This window comes from Sorex araneus, chromosome 2 (genome assembly GCF_027595985.1).
Source record: "Sorex araneus isolate mSorAra2 chromosome 2, mSorAra2.pri, whole genome shotgun sequence".
NCBI classification, from domain to species: Eukaryota; Metazoa; Chordata; class Mammalia; order Eulipotyphla; family Soricidae; genus Sorex; species Sorex araneus.
Genome location: NC_073303.1, coordinates 274,346,044 through 274,373,838, shown reverse-complemented (window position 1 = coordinate 274,373,838; position 27,795 = coordinate 274,346,044). Strand labels below are relative to the sequence as shown.

The 27,795-nt window shown below is 61.1% G+C and overlaps 2 protein-coding genes across 6 annotated transcripts in view; one reads left to right on the top strand and one right to left on the bottom strand.

Moving 5' to 3' along the window:
* The window catches only part of MED12L (mediator complex subunit 12L), a 262,569-nt gene that overhangs the window by 147,776 nt on the left and 86,998 nt on the right, over window positions 1–27,795 (bottom strand). The window lies entirely within an intron of this gene.
* Window positions 45–18,407, top strand: P2RY14 (purinergic receptor P2Y14). 2 transcript variants are annotated; one of them, XM_055129732.1, is made up of 3 exons: window positions 45–757; window positions 13,814–13,906; window positions 16,929–18,407. In XM_055129732.1, the coding sequence occupies exon 3, from the start codon at window positions 16,952–16,954 to the stop codon at window positions 17,966–17,968; it is 1,017 nt and encodes a 338-aa protein (XP_054985707.1). In that variant the 5' UTR covers window positions 45–757; window positions 13,814–13,906; window positions 16,929–16,951; the 3' UTR covers window positions 17,969–18,407. The 2 variants fall into 2 exon arrangements, with proteins under 2 accessions (XP_054985707.1, XP_054985708.1); XM_055129733.1 differs by lacking the exon at window positions 13,814–13,906.

Below are 27,795 nucleotides of genomic sequence, written 5' to 3'. Positions count from 1 at the left end.
GTCTGGGAGCTGATGCGGCATTTCCCAGCGGGCAGAGACGGCCCTGCCCAGCCGGCGAGCAGAGCCGAGGACGTCTCCCTGAGCAGCCGGTGTCCCGAGCGGGGCCTGAGCCCCGTTTGCCCACGGAGATCCCCCCCCCCAAGAGACTGGAGTTCTGGTACGTTCATCCGGCACGCCAGTGGACTTTAAGGAATATTTGCGGTTCCGGTCACAAGTTTGGGGCCCTCCTGTGTCCTAAAGCCTCGCTTCCTCTTCATCTTGGTTTCGTGGAGGCCTGGACCAGGGACAGGTCTGACAAGGATCTGTGCCCTGATCCAAGTTCAAAGCCTCCAAGATCCTGTCCCTCTATGTGCCGTTTCCCCGGGATCAAGCCTGCTTTGCTGCTCGGGCGCGTGCAAGGCTGGGCTTTAGGAAATTCTTCCTGCTAAAAAAAGAAAACGTGGGGGGGCTTAGAGCCTGAAGATCCCAGGGCCAGACAGGGCTGTGTGTCTGCGGGAGGGCCCCGACGGTCTCCGTTTGGACTCTCGGGAAGATCAGCAACACAGCTGAGCCGTGACGTCAGCCTGGGCGCAGGGCGTCCGATAAAGAACTCAAATGCGGGAGAGAAAAGAAAAAAGGAAAACAGGTTTGCTCCAAGAGGACCAAAGGCCGCCGGCCCAGGAGAACTGAACCGAGGTGAAGGACTCGGTACAGAGTGGCAGCACTCAAACCCCTCGGCCGGAATACCTGGACCCGGACCCAAGCTGAGGACTTAATGGTGAGTCAGAACTTTTTACAAGGGAGGGGGGGCGGGGAGGGGGGAGAAACCAACCGAACAGGATTTAAATGACTCTCAGCTCCTGGTCGCCTTATTGTTATTATTATTTCGCTGTTTTCTGAGCCTCTGCTCTTGGGGACCTGGATTCTTAGCTTCTCTCCTTCCCGCCGGCCCGCCCCGGGGAGGCTCTAATTCTTCACCTGTGCCCGGCAAGGCAAGCACAGACACCGACGTGGATTCTAGTGTTTGTTTTTCTGGAAATCTGGGTAAAATTCCATAAAACCTAGACAAACAGCCTTTTTTTCTTTTCTGGCTTTCCACCCCCCCCCCCCGGCAGTGCTCAGGGCTTCCTCCAGTCTCTGTGCTCTGGGGTCACATCTGGCGGGCGGAGGGGACCATATGGGCTGCTGGGGATAGAACCCGGGCCGGCTGTGGGGAGGGCAAGTGCCCAACCAGCAGAACGATCGCTCCAGCCCCCAACCCACACGCTTTTAAAACACGTCATTCAGGGTTAGACTCTACCCCGGCTGAAAAAGGCTTTCTCCCCCCCCCCCTCCACCACCCCCCTTGCAAGAACCTCATTTTCTGGAGAAATTCCAAGCAGCAGCAGGGAAATTCAAGGCAGAGATTCGGGGTACCTGGCCAACCACCTCTGTTCCTGCCCAGACCCCCGATCTTTTATTGAAGCCAAGCCCCTTCTCCACAGTGCCCTGTCTAAACTCGGAGTCTGTGCACTCTTGGCTTTTGGAGGTGTGTGGGGGGGGATGCCCAAGATTGAAGTAGGGGGTCCTGCATGCAAAGTGCTCGAACCCCAAGCCATGCCCCAGCTCAGAACTCTGATTTCTTGAAGAAGTGGAGAGAGACAAGACACACCTGACGAGCATCCTGTCCCCATCCGCCACCACACCCCAAAAATTGCAAAGCACAACTTTTTTTTTTGTTTTGTTTTTTAGGGGGGATTCACACTCGGTGATGCTCAGGGGTTGCCCCTGGCTCTGCACTCAGGAATGACTCCTGGCGGTGCTCGGGGGACCCTATGGGATGCTGGGAATCGAACCCGGGTCGACTGCGTACAAGGCAAACGCCCTACCCACTGTGCTATCCCTCCAGCCCCCCCAAAAAAGCAGAACTTTTCAGGGCTTGCTAGGGACCAGGGACTGACATGGGCCACCCAGCCTGGCTGGGAAAACCCAGCAGGGAACCTTGCTCTGGAAAATGTTTACCAGGACCCACGCAGCCTTACTCCCGCCCCCGTGTCCCCAGAGCCGGTGGACATAGAGGACCTTCTAACCCCGCTAGGGGGGTTTACTATGGTTACAATCTACCAGTATGGGCGATGAAATTGCCATTTTTCTAGGTTAAAAAAAAAGAGTCAAATATGAGCAATGTTTTATGACTCAGTCTCATTTCAAAAAGAAAGAGCGAGAGAGAAAAAGAGGAGAGCGAAAGAGAGAAAAGAGAGAGAGAGAGAGAGAGAGAGAGAGAGAGAGAGAGAGGGAGAGAGGGAGAGAGAGAGGGAGAGGGAGGGAGAGATATTATCACAAGGCAGGGCCGGAAATGAAGGGGTGAGGCAAACATCTGTAATAATATTGGACATCATTTTTACATGCTCTCAAGAGCCAGGCCTTCCATAAACATCCCTAACCGCTCCGGCCCAGAGGGACAGGCTTCTGGTCTCTCGGTCAGCCCTGGTGGCCAAGTCACACGGGCGCTGCTGAGAGGCCCCGGCCGGCTCTGGCCGGCTCAGGAAAGCGGGTGTCCAAAGAGGATGACACAGTCAAAGCAGGACCAGACGGGGCTCCCGGGAGGACCCCCAGGCTGCAGATCCGGCCCGGACCCCCCTCCCCACTCACTGCCCATCTCTGCCGCCGGGAATAAACAGGCCAAATGGGAAAAGGGGATTTTTTCGGGCGAGCGCAGGCTTTGCATGGGGGGGACCTGGACTCACGTGGTCCCCGGGGACGTTGCCCCAACACTGCGGGGTGTGGCTCCAAAACAAAAAAGGGATTTAGACAGAAGGTATGAATTTCGGAAGGGCCGGAGTGCAGGGGGCTGGCCTGCCTGCTGGCCGCTGTTGACACAGCTAACGGGACCGGGGCGGTGTAGACTCCTGAGTATTGTGAGGACGCGGACTGCGGCCTCCGAACACCAGCAGCTGACGCTTTGTCCTGTTCGGTTTCAAACACTTCCCCTAGCATTTAGCGCACGTGGCTACTATAGGGTTAAAGCCACCAGTGCAGAGGCACTAGGCCACGCCCCCACGGGGACACCCAGGGCCCTTCACCCGTCTGCCCCACCCCCACCCACTACCAGCAGCTGGACTGGAATCCACTTGGACCTTGGGCCACATTTTCCCTCCTGTCTTAGTTCCTTGGCCCCTCTGACCTTCCCCTATCCGCTCTCCGACCTGAAGCAACAAGGAAACAAACCGGCTCACCATGACAGAGCCAGTCCCTGAATCGCTCTGAGGACGCCTGCATCTAGCAGCCACCAGACGCCCCCGCAGAGAGGCGCGTCCCTCTCAGCCTTGCCAAATCTCAGTGGGCCAGGCCTGGGCTGGCGAGAGTAAACCCCTGCAGGAGGTCTCTTGCGTTAGAATCGGATTCTCACGAGGCCAAATAAATGTAAAAACCAGGAAACAGGGGCTGGAGGGCCAGTACAAGGTTAAGGGGTGTGCCCTGCAGGCAAGATCAGGGGTCCGTCCTGTATACAGTCCCCCAAGCACTGCAGGAGGGCCTGAGCAGAGCTGTGGGTGCCTCCCCCTCCCCACCAGCCCCCCCCCCGCCCCCACCCCAATTAGGCAAGGAAGGGAAACCAACTCTCCAATGACCTGCTCTCATAGGCCAGGAAAGAGACTCTCTGCTGTGTGGGAGAGACTCTCCCACCCCGCGCCCTCCTCGCTAGGGAGTGACGAACCTTGAGAGCAGGGTCCCAGGCCCCGAGCCCCACAGGAGGGCTGGTGAATGGCTAGGTACCAAAAATGAGGAAACCAGGCTGGAGTGATAGCACAGTGAGTAGGACGTTTGCCTTACATGCGGCGGACCCAGGTTCGAATCCCAGCATCCCATATGGTCCCCCCGAGCACTGCCAGGGGTAATTCCTGAGTGCAGAGCCAGGAGTAACCCCTGTGCAATGCCGGGTGTGACCCAAAAATAAAATAAAATAAAAAATAAAACAAAGTGCTTTAAAAAAAATGAGGAAACCGTACCCCAGATCTCAAGGGGAAAAAAAAAATAAAGCAAAGGGATCCGGCTTGGATGCATTGCTCTGGGGGCTACACAACTCCACTGATTTTTTTTTTAATATACTGAATTGCTGTCCCCCAAAATCTGGCTTCATAGCCTTAACAACCCGGCACCTGTGGCCAGTGTCGTGCCTGTCCAGACCCAGGGCTAACATTCCCAGATGAGCTGAAGAGCCCCTTTCCCTTTCCAGGTCCACGGAGGCAATGACAAGTAAGTGTGTGTTAGCCAGGAATTCTCATTTGGCCTCAACAATTCCTTTCGCTCTTCAAAATGGAAAATGCTCAGGGAAAGAGCACCTGGGGTGCACACAACATAGTAAAAACCCTGAAGACGGGGTCGGAGAGATGGCGCAGCACGTAGGGTGTCTATCTTGCACATGGCAGACCCAGTTTTGATCCCCCACAGAGCCACCCAGAGGTGATCCCTGAGCACAGAACTGGGAGTGAGCCCTGAGCACAGAACCAGGAGTGAGCCCTGAGCATAGAGCCATGAGTCAGCCCTGAGCACGGAGCCAAGAGTCAGCCCTGAGCACAGAGCCGGGAGTGACCCCTGAGCACGGAACCAGGAGTGAGCCCTGAGCACAGAGCCAGGAGTGAGCCCTGAGCACGGAACCAGGAGTGAGCCCTGAGCACGGAACCAGGAGTCAGCCCTGAGCACAGAGCCAGGAGTGAGCCCTGAGCACAGAACCAGGAGTCAGCCCTGAGCACAAAGCCAGGAGTCAGCCCTGAGCACAGAGCCAGAAGTGGGCCCTGAGCACAGAGCCAGGAGTCAGCCCTAAACACAAAGCCAGGAGTGAACCCTGAGCACGGAACCAGGAGTGAGCCCTGAGCATGAAACCAGGAGTCAGCCCTGAGCACCACCCCACGTGGGCCCACCACCCTCCTAAAGAAAAGAAAAAGCCCTGAAGAACCCTGCTAGCTGCTGTCTATGTTTAGTTCATCTAGAGAGATTTAAGATCACAGAAATCAGAATTCAGGTGTGCATTTTAGCTCACTAAAGTATCCCCTATTAACACCTCTCTAAAGGGAAGGAGGAGAAAGGGAGGCAGGGAGAGGCGGAGGAAGGCCCACTGCACCCAAACACCCAATAGGGAAGCGGAAGATGCATTTGCCTAGATATAAAGACATTTAAAATATTTAATTAGGAGAGAAATTATTCTACGTCTTTGCATACAGTCTGAGGCAGCTGAATTCTACCTCCTCCCGCGAGAGGGGCTTTCGAGAGATGTTTCGGGAGTGTACGCAGAGAACGGGCCGGAGAGATGGCTCAGTGGGGAGGGCCTGCCTTGCCTTGCACTCGCCGACCTTGGCTTGATCCCCGGCGCCCCAGATGGTCCCCCAGGCCCTGCCAGGAGTTACCCTGAGCACTGCTGGGTGTTCCCCCTCCCAAAAACAACAAAGTATAAGGGAGAAAATCTAACCTCGGGGCCAGCCAGACAGGGCTACAAAGTGCTCCTGAGCGCCACTGTGGGTGACCTCTGGGCACAGAGGTGAGAACAGGCCGTGACCGTGGCCTGGGCTGGGAGGGGAGGGAGGGGAGGCTTGTAGGGGGGGAGGCCCGTCCCACCCGAATAGCTAACAGGAAAGCAGGACACGCATGCGCAGGGCCTTCTGCAGGCAGCCCGCAGCAAGCAGAGGCGTCATTAAGGCTGAGTGCAGGCTGCAATGACCGTCTCTAACAGGGACCGCTGGCCACAGTACGGTCTTCAGCCTCCCTCCATCTCGGAGTAAACACTTTCCCGAGCAGGGGGCCTGCGGGCCTGCGGGCCGTCCCCACCCCTGCACAGCTCACAGGCCACAGTGCTCACCCCTCCCGTCAGCCCGGGGTCAGCCCGGCAGCTCACGGAGGCCGTCCCCGGTTCCCCCGAGGCACGGAGGGCGGGCAGCATGCACCATCCAGTCTCAGGCCCCGATCACGGCAACGTCACACGTGCACACATGCAGCACACGCGCGTACACTTTCATGAACATGGCCAGACGTCACAAACGTAACACGAGACTGAAGGGGCCGGAGGAAAGTACACGTGACAGAGAGCACGATCTGAGCACGTGGGAGGCCCTGGCTGTGACCCCCAGTACCCCACGACCCCCAGGCACCAGCAGGGGCGGGGGGAGAGTCCTAATGGTCCCCGGGGACCTGTGTGCACACGGCTGGGCTGGGCATGTCTCGGGGTGTCCTGTGTAAAGGTAAGAAAGGACACGTGCCAACGTCAGTACTCCCGAGTTGCTCTTGCCACGACCACTGCACAACACTGCCGTGAACGGAAGAGCATGGGTCTCCCGACGTGACGGGCCAGGGATGAAAGGGGGGGCAGGATGCATTTACTCCCACCTGCCGCTCCTCGGGACGGGGCCTGGAAAACCACAGACTCACCGGCCAGCAGCATCTCTGGGCAACTAAGGAACTTCAGTCCTGCCCATGGTGTCAGGTGACTTCACATGACTTCGCATGACTTCACATGCCCTTAGAAACCAACATAAACACCCGCACGGCGGTCACCTCCATGGCCGCCGTCCCTGTCCCGCCCACATCCCCGCGTGTGGCGTGGCCCCCTCCGGGAAGCCGCTTTACGGGAAGCGCAGGGAAGGGTAGAGAAGGGCGGAGGGAAGGAGAGAGCCGGGCACGGAAGACCAGGATTCAAACAAGCGGCTCAGAGGAGAGGGAGCCTGGCGGGGGTCCCGGGGGCAGGTGGTCAGAGGCTGGCTCCAGGGCCGGTTCCCGCGGCTGCTGCGTGGACCCCGCACCTGTCCACTGTCACCGGGGTGCTGGCGCATGGCTGCTCGTCCAGACGCAGCACCGAGGGGGCCCGGCCGTGGCTTGCTTCTCTCAGCGGCTCCGACCCACGGGGCCGGGAGGGATCGGGTCTGTCAAGGGAGGAAGGTGCCTCTTGCCTGGTCCTGGTACCACAGAGACCCCGAGCACCGCGCAGGGAGGAGCCCCGAGGACTAGCGGGTGTCGGCCCAGGCCTGCACAAGCTACACACCCAGTGAGATGCCCGGCCACGGGGTGTGGGGGGGCTGCCCGTCTCTCGCCCGAGCACGCGAATGTCCGGGGGGTCTGACCCCGCCGCCCTCTTCACGGCAGGCCTGGCAGGGAGCCTTGCCCGCCCCCCCCCCTCCGACCCGGGCTCAGCGGGGACCGGGCTTGTCTTGCACGCAGCTACCCCAGATCCAATCCCCGGCACCACAGACCCTGAGAGCAGAGCCAGGAGCAAGCCCTGAGCACTGCCGGGGGGGGGGCCCAAACCCAGATCTCTCTGCCCCCCCCCAGGGGAAAAAGAAACAGGAAAATTAACCACCAAAGGAAACCCTTCTCACTCATTCTCGGCTGCTCTGATGTGCGGGTCTGCCGCCCGCTTAGTGCCCAGCTGTCCAAACCACACACACACACACACACAGACACACACACGTGCGCGCACACACACACGCACACACAGACACACACGTGCGCGCGCACACGCACACACACGCGCACACACACATACATACACGCACACATACATGCACACACACATACACGCACACATACACGCACACACACATACACGCACACATACACGCGCGCACACATACGCGCGCACACACACACAGGCACACACACACAGGCACACACACACGCACACACACACACACGCCCCGTGTCATTTCTTCTCCACACCATGTCATTTCTTCTCCACACACACACACACACACACACACACACACACACACGTGTCATTTCTTCTCCTGAAGCTGTTCTGAAACCAAGTTCCAGCACTCAGGTCCCCACTTCCCGGTACCCGTGGCGCCTGCCACAGGGCTCAGGTGGGGGACAGGAACGAGCTCCAGCCCCCCCCTCCCCCCGGGAAGAAAGAGGCTCGTTTGATCGCACCGCCCGGCACCAGGCCTGTGTCCAGATTCCCGCCACGGCCCCAAACAAGTCCCCAGTGCCGTCGGCCCCTCCCGGGCCTGCAGTGGGAGCTGTCACACGGTCCGTGGGCCAGCCCCGCGGCGGCCTGATGTCATGAGACTTCTCACACACTTCCGGCTGGGCCCACTTCCTCCCACCCGTCATGCTGCCTTCTCAGAGCAATTCTTGTTTTTGTTCAGAGGAGTTTAGCCTGGTGGTTTTATGGAATGGTCCGTGGTTCCAATTTGCAATTTGTCCAATTTTTCAGTGGGGTGGGTGTGTGTGTGTGTGTGTGTGTGTGTGTGTGTGTGTGTGTGTGTGTGTGTGTGTGTGTAGTATAGAGGCTACACCTTTACAGTGCTCAGGGACTACTCCCAGCTCTGTGCTCGGGGGTTACTCCTGGCAGTGGTCAGGGAGGTGGTGGCAGGGACAGAGCCTGGGCCTCCCGCAGCGCTGCCCACTGGGCTCTCTCTCTGGCCCCAGGGACGAGCTTCTTGAGAAGGCGCGTCGCGTTCCTTTAAAGCACCTACCATGAAGCACAGTGCCCGGTGGGTCCGTTTCTGCTGAGCTCGAACCCTCAGTGGCTGCCCGACAGCGGGGAAGGGCCACTCCCCTTTCCTGTTCCAAAGGGCTGGGCTGGGGCCCTCGGTCTGGCCGGCTCAGGCCTGCATCAATCACGACCGAGTCCGCAGGCTCTGCTCTGCTCGCGCCCGCTCCTGCAGCCTGCCACAGGCCTCCGTCCCCCCCACCCGCTCCTGGGGCCCACACGTGCCTGGCAGTGGTGTCCACACCCTTGGCCTGGGTGTTCCCTGGCTGGGGTCTCGGGGGGGGGGGGCACGCACTTAAGCTGGGGGTGAGGGGGTGAGTGCCGTGGTCCCAGGGCTCATGCACACCTGGGTGGGGGGGACACTGAGAAGCTCCGGGGTCCCCTCGGGCCAGCCCAGCTGCTGGGACCATGCTCAGGGCGTACATGCCAGAAGTGCTGGGGACTGGCCTCAGGGCCTAGCAGACGCCTGCTCTCCACTGTCTCTGCATCCGTCCTCACGCACCTCTTGCCTCGGACACCGTCTTCCCTGGACATGTCTGTCCAGCGGCACCCCTGCCCCTACCCCGGCTGGGATTCCCAGCCAGTCCGGGCAGTGAGGGAGGTGTCCCCGCGGGGACACGCTTCCTTCTAGAAGGAGGGACACCTCGCCAAGCAGGCCAGCTGGCAGGGCGGGGACCGCGGCTTCCCGTCTGTGAGGGCTCTGCACGTTTGGGAAGGGAGAGTGAAAGGGGCAGGTGACGTGAGCCAGGGCGTGCCTCCCGGCCACAGGCCTCCCCCCTCCTGTCACCGGCACAGAGGGACGCCTCGGAGGGCACTAGGCCCCCACGCAGAGCAAGGCGCTGAGAACGCAAACGAGAAAGATGCTGCAGGCCTGGAGGGAGGGAGGGAGGGAGGATGGGAGGAAGGCAGGGGCACGCAGTCCGAGGGATTCGGAGGATGGACACTGTGTTGGGCCAGAGTGATAGATAGCACGGCGGGGACTGGGGGTGGGGTATGTTTGTCTTGCTTATGAGCGACCCGGGTGTGATCCCTGGCACCCCGTATGGCCAGGAGTAAAAGTCCTGGACACAGCCAAGTCTGGCCCCGTGTGGCCCAGAGCGGGGGGGGGGGGGGAACCCAACTTTGAGCACCAGGGAAGGAAACTGAAAGGGCCTCTAGGAGCCCCCGTGTGGGGCGCTGTGGGCAGCCATCACTGCAGGCACCGGGAAAGCGACACCATCGTCCTCGGAAGGGTCTGGAAAGAACAGGGACACGACCCCTGTGGGCTCGGGACCCCCGAGGAAAGGCCTGGGGCTGGTTTCCCCCGCGGCACTACACGACACCTTCCTGCTAGTCCTGCTTGGGGATGGCCACACCTACTTCCCGCGCCCACCGTCCACATCTTCTGTCCAGGATTTCTATTTTTCCTTTTACAATGAAGAGCTGATTCCTCCAACAGGCAGGAGGGGGCAAAGTCTCAGCTTCCGGGGGGGCGGTCTCGGGTCCCCGCGTCTGCCTCCCTGCCCCGGCTGAGCCCCGGGACAAGGAACGGCTGAAGCCAGGATCATGGGACGATGGAGACACCCACTTAGCCGCGGCTGACTCGGGGGCCTGCTGACGAGGGCACACGCTGGCCCCCGAGGCTGCAGGGGCCGGACCTCCCGGGAGGGCGGCGACCCCCTAGTCTGAAGAGGTGGGAGCAGTGAAGCACACGGCCCCGAGAATGAGCCCCAGAGCCCGACAGCTCCCAAAGCCACACTCAGGCCGTGGCTCTGCACGGCCACGGGCCGCGCCCGCACGGAACCGAACGAGTCTCTTTCCTTCCCCTTTCGGATGTTTTAAAAATCTCACGAAGGAACTGCAATTTCCCAAGTCGCCGAGCGGAGGCTCAGGCACACAGTGCTCGGAGACCCACCCTCCACCGCGTCCCCTCACGCCCTCCCCGCTCCAGCCCGTCGGCTCGGCCGCACACGAGAAAGTCCCAGCGGAAACAGGTCGGGGGGGACCCAAGGGGAAGGGGAACCCTCAGGCCACCCACCCACCCGACAGCGACACGCCTGCCAGGGCCTCACCCGAGGGCAGACTCCGAGGGCGTGAGACGGCCTGTGAGCTACTGGCACCTAGTGGGCACCGGCGTGGCTGCAGCCAAGGCTGGCACGGCCCTCGACAGCTCACCCGACGTCCCCGACAGAGAGAGACACCCCCGCCCCCCGTCAGCGTTAGAGACCAGCACAGGCGCAGAGAAGGGCAGCACCCTCTGGACACTGCACGGCAGCCGCACAACCATCAGCCGCAGGCTCCTCCAGCACTGGCCACCCACCGGCCCAGCGAGCAGAGGGACTGGCGGGAGCACCTCACCCTGTGTTCGGAGCACCTCACCCCGTGTCTGGAGCACCTCACCCTGTGTCGGGAGCACCTCACCCCGTGTCGGGAGCACCTCACCCTGTGTTTGGAGCACCTCACCCTATGTTCGGAGCACCTCAACCCGTGTCTGGAGCACCTCACCCTGTGTCGGGAGCATCTCACCCCGTGTCTAGAGCACCTCACCTGTGTCCTGGAGCACCTCACCCCGTGTCAGGAACACCTCACCCTGTGTTGGGAGCACCTCACCCCATGTCAGGAGCACCTCACCCCGTGTTGGGAGTACTTTACTGTGTGTTGGGAGGATCTCACCCCATGTTCTGGAGCACCTCAACCTGTGTGTGAGCACCTCTGTGTGTGAGCACCTCGCCCCATGTCAGGAGCACCTCACCCCGTGTCGGGAGCACCTCGCCCCGTATTGGGAGCACCTCGCCCCATGTCTGGAACACCTCGCCCGTGTCGGGAGTGCACCCCCAGAGCGTCATGGTACACATGCCAGTCATTTCCCCCGCTCTCCCTCCTCTCCCTGGTCACAGGGTCCAGGAGGACAGTCCTGGTCCCACTGTGCCTGACGTTCTCTCCGGCCCCTCCTTCATCTCTCCCTTCCAGGACAGCCCCAGTCGCACCCCTCAGTGCCATCCTGTTCACCCCGCGCCCAAGGACCGGGCCCCTCGGAGCCGGGTCTGATGTTTCCCCGGGGCCCGGCAAGCACGCCCTGCAGGCTTCAGCGAGCCAGAGAACACAAGGTCTCAGCAGGGAGACGGAGCAGAGGCGTCTGGGACCCGGAGCCGCGTGTCCCTCCCACTCTCGGACCCGGCATCCAGCAGCGGGCCGGGAACAGGCAGACGAGCTCGGAAACCAGCTCCCCGTGAGACACGTGGCCAGGGTCGGACACAGGGAGGAGGGCGCCTCATTCCTCGGTGTGGAGCGAGTCTGACTTCCACTGGCCGTGCAGGGGGGCAGAGGCCGGGTGCGAGCAGGACGCCCCCCTGCGGGAGCCTGGGGGAGCCAGGGGAGACAGCTCGAGAGGCGGGGGTGGCAGTTCCAGGGGAGACCGGAGTTTTCCTGAAGAGAACCGACACGCTTAAGACAACCTCCCCTGGCATGCAGTTCCCGGGCTCCGAGCCGAGTGCTCCGAGCACCCCAGCCTGGGAAGTCTCAGCGCAGGGAGAGGCGCCTGGTCCCGCTGTGGGAAGCCTAGAACACTCACTCCTGGCTCACCGCGGAACAGAAGAGGTGCCGAGGGGCCCGGGAAAAGGGCCGGAGCACATGGTCTCCATGAAGCAGACCCAGATTCGAGCCGTGGCACTGCCTGGTCTCCTGAGCACTGCCGGGGAGCCACGGGCACCCAGCTGGGCCTGGTCCCCGCAGCAGTCGAGAGGGAGACAAGCCCAAATGCTCAACAGCAGCCTTGGGGCGCGTGGACGCCCCTGGACAGGAGACGCTCCTGTCATTTACGTATCTGTCTGCTTGGTGCAGGGGTGAAACTCAGGCCCCCCACAGGGGCCCAGGTGCTCTGCCACGGAGCAACGGCCCCGCTGGGGGGATGTTCTTCCGAGGAGAAATCTCTCCTCCCGCGGGGCACGAGAGACCGTGGCAACGGGGTGAATCCCGCCCTCCCGGCCCAAGCCACTGACTGTACCCGGGCACAGCTGGTGGGGAAGGCGGGAGAAGAGCGAGCCCCGCCAGCTGGCCCCGAGAGCCCCAGCTGCCCCGCCCCGCCACCCCCAGCGTCTCCGTCCCACCCGAGTTAGGGATCCCCTGGCTCTGGAGCTGGCCCCGGGCCTCTGCCCTGATGTCGCTATTGTTTTTCAGTAGGCGTCTCCGGAAAGAGCTCCTGGCATTTCTGGGAGACTGCAAGAATGGGAAGATGTTAGCACCCAGGGCCAGGCCGGGGGCCAGGGGCTAACGTGTGAGCCATGCACCCACCCCAACCATGGACAGTCCCCAGAACACCACCAGGGGGCAGTCCTGAGCACAGAGCCAGGAGTAGTCCCTAAGCACAGTCTGAAGGACTGGGGGACCCCTCCCCTCAAAATGTGCAAAATGAAATCCTTGCTGCCCCCCAAATAACATCTAAATAAATCTTGAGGATGATTTTGGCTCTCCAGGAGATGCATAATGCAACTTCCTCTGATCTGGACTTCCTACCACAGCAAAGAAAAATAAGATTTTTCAGTCTCATCCCCAGAGTTGCTAAGTGGGGCCTGTCTATAGGGTTTGAAAAAATACCAAAGTCCTTGTTTAGGGTTTATTCCTGGCTGTGCTCTGGGCTCACGCCTGACGGGGCTTAGGGGGCCACCCTGGGTGCCGGGGATTGCACCTAGGTCAGCTGCGTGCAAGCCCAGCGCGCTAGCCACTGTGCTCTCTCCCCGGCCCCCGCTCGGAGTGGTCTTGGAGCCAGACACGTCAGTGGCCCCGCCAAGCCCGGCGCCACACTGGGAGAGCCCCCGTCCGAGCAACGGTCCCAGGAGAAAGTGTGTGAGAGGAGGGGTGCTTGGACCAAGTCCCGGACAGAACGCCAGACGCCCACCGAGACGGTCACACTCCTCTGAGCAGGCGTGACCGGCTGGGGGGCCAGTGGCGTTCCACAGATAGGCAGCAACGCCGACAGGGACGCCTCTGGTTTGGGGGCCACACCGGGTGGTGCCAGGGGCCTCCTCCTGACGCCGCGCTCAGGGGTCACTCTGGTGGGGCTGAGGACCAAATCCCGCTGGGGTGTGTAAACGGTTTCTCCAGCCGCCGTCTGCGGAGATTCTTGTCACGGCCTGGGGAGCCGGTGCTGGTCAACCGACGCGGGCACTGCAGACAGGACACACCGCAGCGCAGGGCGCGGGCTAACCAGGCACTGCACCACAGCCACGCAGTCGAACGACAGCGGTCAAGGGCCAAGGTCACGTGCAGTGCGCCGCGCGGGAGGAAACAGCGGAGCACGCGGCACGCAGACTTGAGGCGCTGCACTTCGACAAGACGCTCCCCGCGAGTGGCAGACACGTCCTGGGCTCCCTGACTTTGTCTGGCGTTTGTTTCTCCTAGGACACGGATGCGCGGTGAAGGGACGCCTCCTCGGCACGTCCGGAGGCAAAGCACTGCCTGACAGGAGCCTCCGTCGCCCACCGAGGCACGCAGGTAACGGAAGTCTCCGGGGGACGCCGAGGGCCCCGCGCTTTGCCTCGGGGTGTGTGGAGGAGCAACTGCCCTTTTTCAGAGCGAGCGGGATTAAGGCCGCAGAGGAGCGGGGGGCAGGGGGCGTCCCCAACATGGAGCGGGGCGGGGGGCCGGGACCGCAGGGTCTGGGCGGGTCCTCAGACAGGAGAACCGACCTCTGCCGTGAGGGGCCCTTTGCGTGCCCAGTTTCGGTTCAACCCCGGCAAAACTGAGCCCCGGCAGGGGGCCGGCACAGGACGGCTCATTCCCTCACGCCCCATGCAGGCTCCTGAGCAAGGCACGCCCGTGCGGGAGGCCGAGACAGGTCGCCTCGGAGAGCCTGGCTGGCACCCACAAGAGTGACACGTAGGAGCCCGGGCCGAGTGGGGCCCGGGTGAGACCCCAGGGCTCCTGTCTGCGCTGGTTTCGGTTAGGCTGGGGGCACACCTGAAGATGCTCATGGGCTACTCCTGGCTCTGGGTTCAGGAGTGACTCGGGCCATGTGCAGGGGACCATGTGCCGTGTCAGGGTCGGGGGGCACCAGGGATGCCCGTGCCCCCCAGTTTGATCCCTGGCACCCCTCCCTTACCGTCTACGACAGGAGACAGGCCGCCAGAAGCAAGGGCACAGAAGCCCCCGTGCCAAGGCTGCAAACCCCGGCTGTGTCTGTGTCGGGGACGCAGGCGGGCGTGCAGGTGCGGCTTGCTCAGGGGGCACACGCCCACCCCACCCCCCACCGCATGCTTCCCTACTTCCCAGAAACACAGAGCACACAGACTCCCCGTGACCGTCTGGAACCCACGTGCCCCCAGCGGTCCTTCCCGTGACCCCGGCCACAGGCCCGCTTTCCCAAGACCAGGGCTCCGCGCCGACTCCCCCCAGTTTACGTCATCTTTAAGGTTTCACAAGTATCCAGAGAGCACCAGAGAGAGCACAGCGGGACAATAAGGACAGAGGCCGGGGTCGGTGCCCCTGTGTGCGTCCGCATGTGTTGTGTGTGTAGAACTGAGGCCAGGGAAGATGCTTATGTGTGTGCGTGTGTGTGTGTGGGTGTGTTTGTCAAACTGAGACCAGAGTAGGGGGCCAGTGCATGCAGGTGTGTGTGTGCACGCGTGTGTATGGTGCATGTCTTATGTGTGTGTTGCATGTGTGATCTTGCTTATGTGAGGCCCTGGGTCCAAGCCCCACAGTGCCACAGAACAAACAACAAACCTCTAAGGGTTGGTTGGACCGGGAGATGGAGGAATAGGCTGAGTTGTCACTGCACGCAGGAACCCTGGGTTCGAGCCCTGGCACCACACGGCTCCCTGAGCACCATCAGGAGAAACCAGCTTCACACACACACACACACACACACACACACACACACACACACACACACACACACACACACACACACTGAAGGGGAAGACACCCCAGAAATGCAGAGGGCGCCACGACGGGAGAAGGGGGAGACGAGGTGTGGGCACCCCCACCGCCCACCCGCAACCTTCCCAGGGGAAACGGCCTCCGAGTGGAGTCCTCAAGGATGAGGGGAAAGGCCGCAGCCAAGACGGGAGTGAGACTCTCCCACTCGAGAGCCAGCTGGGGGTCCCCAGGGAGCCCCCGACGGACGGCAGGGCCTTAGGGCTGGGGGGGGGGGGTCTCAGTGCTGGGCACGTCAACACCAGATGCCGAGCCAGGCCGTGAAACACCTGCTCGCCTGGTTCCCCAGCCTGTCCTGGGTGGGCCCAGAGGGGAAACGGGGCCTCCGACACGCGAAGCCTGCGCTACGCCCCCTGGCCCCGCGGGCGGCTGCTCTGAGGCGGCGGGTCGATATCCGGGAGGAGCGGGCGGGATTCCCTGCCGGGCTGGTCCCGAGAGCAGAGAGGCAGCGGTCACTCCTCGCCCCACAGCCTGAGAATCGGACACCGAGAGGGCAGAGCTAACTCGATGCACCGTCTGTAAAACGTTACTGCCCCACGGGGCCCACACACACACACACACACACACACACACACACACACACACACACACACACACGAGCGCGCGCGCCCCTGGGAAATGCAGTGTGCATCCTTTGCACTTCAGCCGGAGCAGGCGGCTCTGGAGTGCACCTTGCAAAGTACTTCTCAGAGCATTTCAGGTGCGTTCCTCGTTCTCCACCTGCCAGTGTGTATTTTCTAATTCATAAAAATTCACGGACTCGAGTTCCTGAGCGGGGAGGGAGGGGCGACACGTGGAAAACGCCCCTGTCCAATGGCGCCGAGAACCCCATACCAAAATCGCCGGCTATGTTCGAATGCGCTTGCGTGTAAGGCCTTGGCCCGTGTGCAAAAGTCCATGCATGGGGTAGAGGGCTAGCGTAGGTGTCGGGCCGGATGGGCGGGGGGCTAAGGCACGGGCCATGCACACGGCTGACCCAGGTTTCCTCCCCGGCGGCCTACTGAGCACCACCAGGGCTGACCCCTGAGCACAGAGCCAGGAGTCAGTCCTGACCGTGGCCCAGCCCACAAGCCCCCATCCCAAATCCAAAGGGGAAGTCTGAGGGTCTGGGTCCATTCCCTGGGCTCGGTGCACGCAGATGCCCCCCAGCTCTGCTGAGAGCCACCCGAAATACCACGGGGAACATCCCCAAGCCCCCAAGCCTAAACAGGCGAAAGCCAGCCCGGGGGCTGATCCCCGCACCCCTGGTATAGCCAGGAGTGAATCCTGAACACAGAACCCGCGTACACCCTGAGCACTGCCGGGTCCAGCCCCCGCCAAACCAAACCAGCAAAGATAAATACAAAGTTTGGCTCGGACCCCGAGCTCTGAAACCTAAGGGCGTTAAAGGGAACTTTGGAGAGGGCAACAGCGTGGCTTCTATCCTCGTGGCTTTGTGACCGCTTGAGATTAGACTCAGGGGGGTCCCAGCTCTTGGGAGAAGGGGGCGGGGGATGGGCACCCGGGGGTGGCGAGGGCACCGCAGGCCCCGTTGGCGTCCCACACACCCGCTGAGCCACTGGCACGCCTCTCCCTGCAGGCCTCGGCCCTCAGCGTCTCGCGATGCCCAACACCACCACCTCGCCGCCCTCCAACCAGACCTGCCCCCCGAACCCGTTCATCACACAGCAGCTCATCCCCGCCCTGTACCTGGTGGTCTTCGCCGCGGGGCTCCTGCTCAACAGTGTGTCAGCCTGGGTCTTCCTGGCGGTGCCCAGCTCCAAGAGCTTCGTGGTCTACCTCAAGAACATCGTGGTGGCCGACTTCGTCATGAGCCTCACCTTCCCCTTCAAGATCCTCAGCGACTCGCGCCTGGGGCCCTGGCAGCTGGGCGTGTTCGTGTGCCGCGTGTCGGCCGTGCTCTTCTACATCAACATGTACGTCAGCATCGTCTTCTTCGGCCTCATCGGCTTCGACCGCTACTACAAGATCGTCAAGCCGCTGTCGGCGTCCCCGGCGCGGTCGGTCAGCTCCAGCAAGCTGCTGTCCGTGCTGGTGTGGCTGGCCATCCTCCTGCTGGCCGTGCCCAACAGCATCCTTACCAACCAGCGGGCGCCCGAGGTCTGGCCCCCCAGCTGCGTGGCCCTCAAGAGCCCGCTGGGCCGGGCCTGGCACGAGGCCAGCAGCTACATCTTCGTCATCGTCTTCTGGCTGGTGTTCCTCCTGCTGGTCGGCGTCTACACGGCCATCACCAGGAAGATCTTCAGGTCGCACCTCCGGTCGCAGAAGAAGTCCCTGTCCTTCCGGAAGAAGTCCGGCCGCAACATCTTCAGCATCATGCTGGTCTTCGTGGTCTGCTTCGTGCCCTATCACGTCACCCGCATCCCCTACACCCAGAGCCAGACCAACCCCAGCTACGGCTGCTGGGCCCGCAAGACCCTGCTCTATGCCAAGGAGTTCAGCCTGCTCCTGTCGGCCAGCAACGTGTGCCTGGACCCCGTCATTTACTTCTTCCTGTGCCGGCCGTTCAGGGACACCTTGTGTAAGAAACTGCACCTCCCCGTGCAGGCGCCGCCCGCCTCGGAAACTTCCAGAACCAAAAGGGGACAGACCACCCAGGAGAGCATCGATACCCTGTGACTTCTGACAGCCCCCCACACCCCCCGCCCCTCCGCACGCCTCACACACTGAACCCCAAGTCCACACCCCACCACCTACACACCACACTAGTGGGCCCGGGTCAGGCAACAGGAAGACGAAGGTGTCGATGTCCAAGGTCTTGTTCTTTTATTGTTTTTTTCCCCTGTTCAAAGAATCATATAGACATCATTCAATTTTATTCCCTCCAAATAGAAGGCTTAAATTCATAGGTGCTCATCCGGCCAATGAGCGGAGAACTTAAAATAGCGACGGCAGCAGGAAGCCATTCAGACCAGTCGCAGGGCATCTGCCTTTTCTCAAGCTAAGAATTAAATAGGTTCCGGGATTGTTCCCCCCCCCCCACCAGCAGGGTCATTAAAGACCCACATAAAAGCAGGCCCTGTGTTCAAAGGATCAAAGGCCTGTTTATGCTGAAAAAGTCACGTTTCATGAAATGTGGGGGGGAGGAGGAGGAGGGAGAGGAGGAGGGGGAGGAGGAAGAGGAAGAGATGGAGGAGGAGGAGGAGATGGAGGAGGGAGGAGATGGAGGAGGGAGAGGAGGAGGGGGAGGAGGAAGAGGAGGAGATGGAGGAGGAGGGAGGAGATGGAGGAGGGAGGAGATGGAGGAGGAGGGGGAGGAGAAAGGGAAGGAGGAAGAGGAGGAGATGGAGGAGGAGGAGGAGGAGGAGGAGGGGGAGGAGGAGGAGAGGGAGGAAGAGGAGGAGATGGAGGAGGAGGAGGAGGAGGAGGAGGAGGAGGGGGAGGAGGAGGAGAGGGAGGAGGAGGAGGAGGAGGAGGGGGAGGAGGAGGAGAGGGAGGAGATCACTCCAAGGCCGTCTGTCCTCCACGCTGAAACCAGAGGTGTCCGCCAGCTTGTTCACACGTCCCGGCACGTCCCATTGCACCACCAGGAAGTGCCCGTGACCTCCCGCGAGGCTGCCGAGCCCAGCATCTCCCAAGGACCTAAGAAGAGGGGCCCCTGCACCAAGCCCGGCTCTGCGCCTGTGTTTCACCTTCACCTGAAGGCAGCAGGACCCCGGGCGTGGGGGGCAGAGCACTGGCACCCTGCACATGCACTGCCCAGACATGGACGCTCGGGTCCACGGCTCCCCCGCAGGACCCGAGGGTGGGAAGACGCTTCTCCCGCCCCCCACCACAGCGACCCCATTTCCTTCCGAGCAACGGGGGGATGATGTCAGCTGCGTTTCAAAGGTCATAGAGGAGGATCTGCTAACCCCGTCGATGAGTCTGGGGCTGTGGGGGTGACGGAGGAGGCCGGGCCGTGACCCGCCGGAAGTATTAGCGAGCGTCCCCGTTCAAGGTGCGGGGAGAGACTCGGGTCTCCGGGGAGGGGTGCGGGAGTCCCACATGGGCTCACCTGGACACACCGACACAGGTGTACCTGCGCTCACGCATGTACACGCTGACCCGTGTACACGGGCACCCATGCACGTGTCCATCCACACCCACGGACACAGACACGCGTGGGCTGGGGAGAGCAGGCAGGCCCTGGGGCGAGCCAGGCTTTCTCGGAAAAGCAAACGGTCTTGCGAGAAAGAAGATCTAAGACTCACAGTAAGGAGGAGCGACATGGGAAATTCCTCGTCAGTCACACATCACATTCCCCATCACACAGAACACGCTAAGAGTGTGAAGGAAATGGCGGAAGGCTTGGGGCTGGCACCACAAAACCCTTTTCTCTGCTATAAATGGGCTCGAAGACATTCAAGTCCCTTCGCACAGGTTCCTCTTAAGGATTTTTGTAACTCGTGTGTGTGTATCTATATCTACCTATATATGTGTATGTACGTATGTATCTTGCTTAACTATATGTTCTAATAAAGAGATTATTTTTAACATTTTTAAGTTTTTCATAATCAAATATGAAGCCATTCGGCACGATTTTTCTAAAACCCAACAACGCATTAGGGGGCAGCGGGCGGGGGCAGGTCTCTGGAGTGGCCTGAGCCACGCACACTGGCAGGAGGAGGGCAGGCAGTGGACACAGAAGATTGACAAGTCCCACCCGCCACTGCCCTTCCACGCTGCCTTTCACGCACTCTAGGGCGGCACTGGGTGGTCGGCAAAACTGAGCACCGCCCGCCGAGGCCCCGGAACAAAGGCCAAGAAGAGTTGGAAAGAAAAGAGAACCCACCTTACACGGAGGAAGAGCCCGGCCCCTCCCCCACCCGGGAGAGCATCGTGCCCCCAACCCTGGGTCCAGCAGCCTCAGAAGCACCCCAGACCCCCAACCCGGGGCTCAGGGTGAACACATACTGGCCGAATCTGTCTAAATACATCCGCTAAAGAAACCCGCGCGCTCTTTCTGCACAAATCCCAGAGGCCAGGACAGACTAGCAAATACTCTGCAGTTATCCACAGACACACACACACACACACACACACACACACACACACACACACACACACGGAGAGAATGAAAGTCAGAGAGAGGAGGCATGTGGCCCTACCCTGAGCGACGCCACACTCACCCCTGCACAGAAGTCCAGATCGCTGCCCCCCCAACACCCCACCTCTGCCACAGCCCGTGGTAGGCCAGCACTGGGGGGAAACCACAAAAGAGGCGACCCCCCCCCGCCCCCTCCCCGGCCCAGGGCGAGAACCACAGCCCAGAGAGTCCTCACCCGGCCATGCCCCCAGCTGGCCAGGAATGTGTGTGCGGGCGGGGAAGGGACAGAGGGGAGAGCGTGAGCCTGCGGTGGCCACTTTCCGGAACAGCCACCACTTCCTGTCAGTCACTCACTCTCTGCCTGGAGATCAACCGGCCAGCCGGGATGACTGTTTCAACCGCACGTCCCCCACAGAGGCAGCCCCGGCCCCTCTGAGAGCACTGTAGGGGGAGCAGCCTCAAAGGACACCAGGGCCGGGCGACAGTGTCCATTTTAGCCAGCGGGAGGCTCGCCCACAGACCGACGACAGGGTCTTCTCTGAGGCCGTCCCGGCTTCCTGGGGACCACGAGAAACTGCTCCCTCCCTGCCCCCTGAGGAGCCGGGCCCTAAGTAAGGGTGCTGGGTGCAGAGTCAGAGCCTGTCTGGAGAAACCGAGGAACGCATCCCCGCTGACGCCCCTGCTGGCCAGTGGCCGCCACTTGGTCATGGCTGGGGGCGGGGGTCTCAGCCAGACCCCTCCAGGGCCCAGCCCCTCTTCCTAAGCGGCACGCGGGGAGCTGCTCTGAGCCCACACCCAGGGTGCGAGCTGGCCCAGCCCCCCCGCGGGGCCTGGACGTGTCCACGTTGCTGGCAGGAGCTGCCCCGGGCAGTGCTGAACCACGGCCTCGCGGCTCCCCAAGGGCTGGGAACGGGACGTGGGTCTCCGGCGTCCACGCACTGTCCGTCTCACACCCGCCACCCGGCCTTCTGGCTAAGAGCGCCTAGTGCTCGCCGGGAAGGGGGGGGCGAGGTCAGGGCGAGGAGTGTCCCGGGGTCATGCGGGTCGTACGCAAGCAGGTGACTAAACGGAGGGAGTCACACCGGGGCTCGGGTGTCGGGGCCTTCGGGGGGCCTGGAGGGGAAGAGGAAAACCACATTTCCACGGCTGCTACTCAAAGCGCAGCTGCCACTGCACTCGGAGCCACCCGGATGTGGGATGCGGCTGATGAGACGTGGAGGGGAGCAGATTAGGAACAGCGTCGCAGGGGGTCGCTGGGACGCCAAGGAGCCCGCCGGCCCCAGGCCCCTTCTCCCTCCCTGTCCCCCCACGGCCCAGCTGACTGCCCAGGATGCTGAGCAGACGTCCCTCTGCCCGCCTCCCTGGGCACCCGGTACCTCTCCACGGAGCTGCAAGGGCCCAACAGGGGGGTCTCGGGGACAACCCGGCTGGACGGCCCCCAACACCAGAGGGTGGGCCGTCCAGGGCCAGTCACCCGTCTCTTCCCAGAAGGCCCCCACCCCCACTCGGGAAGGGACTGCTGGAATCCGCAGCCCTGGGCAAGCCCACCGGCATGCTCACCCCGTCCCAACACGCAGAGACTTTCTAGAAGCTTCCGCAGTTAGGAAGTGTCCCAGGGCTGAGGGGGCCCAGGGGGTGGCCTGAAGTTGGCTTTTTCTGTATGCCTAGATTTCTTCACACCAGGCTCAAGGAGCTACGGAGAAGAGAATTTCTTCGAAGAACCTTCCAGAAAAGCCCAGACCCCTGTGTCTGGGGAACTGGCTCGTCCCAGCTCTGAAGCATGTCCAGCTTCAGTCGAAAAGAAAGTTTACACAAATAAACGGGCTAAAAAAAAAAAAATCACTGAAGCACAGCTGGGGAATGTCAAACAGTCGAAAGAATGCCCAGCTATCTGGGGCCCAGGGCAGGAAGGCTCGACCTGTCACGGGCCCGGGGGCAGGAGACAGGGGGACCCGGGAGGGACGAGTCTCGGTCCCTAAACTGGGCTACGAACCGTAAGTTTCCATGGGACACCTACGATTCACCCACGGAGGCCGCACAGCATCTCTGGGGGGCCGGGGGCAGGGCTGGGCTGGTTCTGCACTCGGGGTTCACTCCGGGCAGGGATCAGGAGACCTTCTGGGAAGCTGGGGATCGAACCCGGCACCCGGCTCAGCCGGCCTGTCGCTCCAGTCCTGGAAATGTGTTGCTTCTTTCTTTGGCTTTTGTTTTTTGTTGTTTTGTTTTTGCCTTTTGGGCCACACCCGGCGATGCTCAGGGGTTACTCCTGGCTCTTGCTCGGGGGACCCTGTGGGATGCTGGGGATCGAACCCAGGTTGGCCGTGTGCAAGGCAAACGCCCTACCCGCTGTGCTATCGCTCCAGCCCCACGTGTTGTTTCTTAAGCAGCACGTCCGTGACTCCCCATGGCTGTCGTGGGAAAACACCACACTGTGCCCCGTTCTTCCCACCTGGGGTTCTGCGACTCGGGCTCTAAAATGCTCAGCATGGACAATGCTCACCCTACAGTGCTCACTCCCACCTGGCTGTCTTTGGGGAGCCAGAACGCAGGGTGGGGTGGGAACTGCCCTGGCAGCAACCTCACGGCACGCCAGTGGAGAGACAGGGACATCAAAAAAGCAGTGACATCAAAAAAACCCTTCTGGAAAACAATATGGTCGCTCCTCAAAAAATTAGAAATTGAGCTCCCATTTGACCCAGCAATACCACTTCTGAGAATATATCCCAGAGAGGCAAAAAAGATACAGTCGAAATGACATCTGCACATGTATGTTCATCGCGGCACTGTTTACAATAGCCAGAATCTGGAAAAAACCCGAGTGCCCAAGAACAGATGACTGGTTAAAGAAACTTTGGCACATCTACACAATGGAATACTATGCAGCTGTCAGAAAAGACAAAGTCATGAACTTTGCATACAAGTGGATCAACATGGAAAGTATCATGCTAAGTGAAATGAGTCAGAAAGAGAGAGACAGACATAGAAGAATTGCACTTATCTGCGGAATATAAAACAACAGAATGGAGGCCCAATACCCAAGAATAGCAGAAATAAGTACCAGATTTGCTCTATGGCTTAGAGACCAGCCTCACATGCTGGGGGAAAAGGGAAGCTCAGATAGAGAAGGAAACACCAAGCAAAAAATGTGGTGGGAGGATCCAGGTGGGATGGGAGAAGCGTGCTCGGAGCAGACTATAGACCGAACACATTGGCCACCCAAGACCTCCATTACTAACCACAATGCCCAAAGGGAGAGAGGGAACAGAGGGGAATGCCCTGCCAAAGAGGAGGGGTGGGGAGGGGGATTGGGTGGGAGTGGGTGGGAGGGATGATGGGGTCATCAGCGGAGGACGGGCACTGGTGGAGGGATAGATACTCAAGCCGTATATGACTGAAACACAAGCATGAGAATAAGTAAACCTGTATCTGCACCCCCACGGTGATTCATTAATAATAAAAAAAAAAGCAGTGAATGTCGGTCTGAATTCACTTCCACAAGAACGCCAGGATGTCTCTAGCTTCGACTCAAAAATGGCCAAGACCACTGCTCAGTTTCACTACTGAAAACCTAGTTTCTCGGGACGCCGAGAGGGAAGCGGAACCGGGAGGCCGGACAGCTGGCTGCCCTCTCTCTGGAGACCCACACGAGCACTGCCATCATTTTTTTTTTGACTATTACAAATAATTATTCAACAAAGAAGTTCCGGAAAATGTACGCGATCTGATTTTTGCATCAGTCGAAAGATGCAGGGACGAGAACACAGAGAGCACTGGACTTCTAAACAGCCGCTGTCTGGACCCGTGCCAAGGGTCTGCCATGCTGACACTATTCCCTCTCGGTACCACCACTTCACAGTAGGATTCTGTGGCTCACTTTGGCGTCTCCCCACGTCCATCCACCTCGAGAGTCGTAACAGAATCAAATTCTCGAAGTATTCCTTGGATGTGTTTGCCACCCTTCACTGTCAACACTAACTTCTTTTTTTTGGGGGGTGGGGGGGTCATCACACCCAGTGATGCTCAGGGGTTACTCCTGGCTCTGCACTCAGGAGTCCCTCCTGTTGGTGCTGGGGGGGGGGGGGGGGACCATATGGGATGCCGGGGATCGAACTGGGGTTGGCCACGTGCACGGCAAACACCTCCCCTCCCCGCTGTGTTTTTGCTCCGGCCCCTCCACACTAACTTCTCGTCCATACATTTCATTTTATTTTTTCAGCTCTGGGGGGTGGGCTGGGCTCACGGTGTCTCCTCGGCAGGCTCAGAGATGCCTCTGAGATGAGATTTGAGGGGGAGGGGAGGGGGGCGGAGGGGGAGGGGAGGGGGGAGGGGAGGGAAGGTGAAACCCCTTTTATTGTTCATCTATTTCAAGGCACACACTAGATGCCCTTTAGAATCACGGCGGCACAAAGCACCTCCCGAGGTGGCTCCTGAGAGATGGCGCTGACCCACCAGGAGTGGGGGTGGAGGCCTATCCCCCCCCCCGGCCCACCTGGCCGCAGGAGCACGCCCAGAGTCAGGAAGAGTTTCGGGAGGAGGTTCTCACACCCCGCGGCCCGCCAACCAGGGCTCCCTCCGTGTCAGGCTGCAACGCCTCAAAGCCACAGCAACGGGACAGGAAGCAGTCGTGCTGCCGGCCGGGTGCTGCAGCTGCAGACGGCCCCGGCGCCCCTGGAGACCCCGCGCGGGACGCCCGGACCCCAGACTCTGCCCACAGGTACGTCCCGCAGCACTTGGTCATGCAGCGGCCTTCCAGGGAGGCGGAATGGCGGGTGGCTTAGCCCGGGGGGCTGGCCCTTGGGTCTGGATGGTGGGAAACCAACCGTCTGCCAGCCCGGGGCCGGGGGACAGGAGCCAGGGCGGGGCGCGTCACCGAGAGCCTGGGAAGGCTGGAACCACCGCTGGCACCGTGGACACTGGACACGCCCAAGCAGGCGCTGGGCCGGGGGCACCGACGATGAGGCTGGAATCCACTCCCCCCGCCCCTCTCCGAGGCGGACAGAGGGTCCGCGGCTCCCAGGGCTCCCCATAAGGCACCTGATGGCCGGGCCGGTCGGGAAACATCTGCTGGGCCCTCTGACAATAACCTACTGGTCCATTTTCTCGAGAACCCGGCTCTGGGGGCAAGCTGGGAGCCAGGGGAATCCCTGGGCACCCCGAACCCCCACAGGGCAGGAGTTGGCCAAACACTCATCTGGCAGTCGCTTCAGATTTTTGATGGAGAAAAACAGAGTCCATGATCACCATTGGGCCATCCGGCTTCTAACCAACATAACCAAAGGTGCCCAGTGCAGTGACCTGCGGTGACCGAGGGCCAGGAACGCCAAGGAGAGACACAGGCTTCCAGGGACCAAACAGCCCAGCGGTTTCCCAGTCAGCCCAGTCGGCGGCAGTTCCAGGAAGCGGGGGGTTCAGAGCCCATCCTGCTCCGCGCCTGTCCTTCCCATGCAGGAGACGCCGTGTGCCGTCTGCCCGGCTGTCCCGGCAAACGGGGCACACGGAGGGAACATGACCTGCACACGCTGAAGAGCTCTGTGAAAGCCCTCCCACCTCGAGGAGGACGAAGAGAAGGGCAGAGAGCGGAGAGAGGGGGAGAGACAGTCCCACCAGCGCTGGCTCCGGGCGCAGGGGAGGATGCTGAGAGCACCAGGGCAGAGGCCAGGCCGCCGGGGGGGCCGGGGGCAGCCGGCAGACAGGAGGTGCTTTCTGCGGGCGCTCGGGGCAGGCGGCACTCGGGGACAGGAAGGAGAAAGGCAGAATCCAGGAGAGGACGGACGGGGTCAGAGACCGGCAGTGGCTCCACCCGGCCCTGGCCAACAGGCTGCTCGGGGCGGGACCCGCCGATACCCACAAAGGGGCCCCCCAGCCTTCAGCCCTCGGACCCCCAAAGAGAATGAGGGCAGGGCGGGTGGGACGAAGGGTTCAGAGCAGACACCTGGCACCAGAGTGTCGGGAGGGCTGGAGCAAGGGCACTTTGAGAGCGTCGATGTTTGCAAAGCCTGAGGTTTATGTATAAATATATATATAATGTTTGCTTGCATATGGCTGGAGCGATAGCACAGCGGGGAGGGCGTTTGCCTTGCACGCAGCCGACCCAGGTTCGATTCCTCTGCCCCTCTCGGAGAGCCCAGCAAACTACCGAGAGTATCCCACCTGCACGGCAGAGCCTGGCAAGCTCCCCATGGCATATTCGATATGCCAAAAACAGTCACAACAAGTCTCACCATGGAGATGTTACTGGTGCCCGCTCGAGCAAACAAATGAGCAACGGGATGACAGAGACAGTGACAGAGCTACATATGTACACACACAGTGACACACATGTAAAAACTAAGCCTCAGAACACATATAAGCCCTAAACTTTTGTTGACGTGGGGAGGCACAATCCAGGGTGTCCTTCTCCTTTTACGTGACGTGGGTGGGGCTCTGGTCCCTGCCGCGCCGACAGGAAGTGCTCGGGAAAAGTCACGTGCTGTCCCCACCACTCCGCCACAGCCGCCACTGTCACCCCAGCCGAGCCTCGGCCGGCGGCTCCGCACGGGCTGCAGTCCGGGCGAGCCCCAGCAGCTGCCCACCGCAGCGGCCCCCGCCACAGAGCAGGGACAAGCTCCCCTGTCCCGGGGCTGCAGCGAGAGGGGGAAGGTGCCTCGAGGCCCTTGCAGTGCTGGACAGAGAGTACGTGAGCACTGTCACCGAGGGCAGCAGCAGGACAGGCCTTGGGGAGCTGAGTTCTGGACATGAGTGCCAGGCGCCCCAGAGCTGACTCCGGGGAAAAGGCCCTGACTTAGCCACGGGTTCCCACACACACACTTCAGTCCCGGATATTGGATCAATCCCTAAATGAACCACAGTTGGGACGCTGGAGTGAGAAGCCAGTGGGCTGGGTGCCTGCCTTGCACGCAGCTGACGCAGGTTCAATCCCCAGCAACCCCTGAGCCCACCAGGAGTGAGCCCTGAGCACAGAAGCAGGAGTCAGCCCTGAGCACAGAAGCAGGAGTCAGCCCTGAGCACAGAGCCAGGAGTCAGCCCTGAGCACAGAGCCAGGAGTCAGCCCTGAGCCTAGCCAGGAGTAAGCCCTGAGCACAGAGCCAGGAGTGAGCCCTGAGCACAGAGCCAGGAGTGAGCCCTGAGCACAGAGCCAGGAGTCAGCCGTGAGCACAGAGTCAGGAGTCAGCCCTGAGCACAGCTGGGTGTGGCCCCAGAACAGAAACAAAAACCAAGAAAAGAGAAAAGGGTTTCTATGGGCTGGAGCAGTGGTGCAGCACTTCCTTGTATGTGGGAGGTCTTGGGTCGACCCCCTCCCCCGGCCCCCAACACACACCCATCTAAGGCATGGGCAGGACTCGGAGGTCCTCGCAGGAAGGAGGCTGCAGCCCCGAGCGCGGTCTCTGTGCAGCGGAAGGTCGGAGGAAGTGGGTGA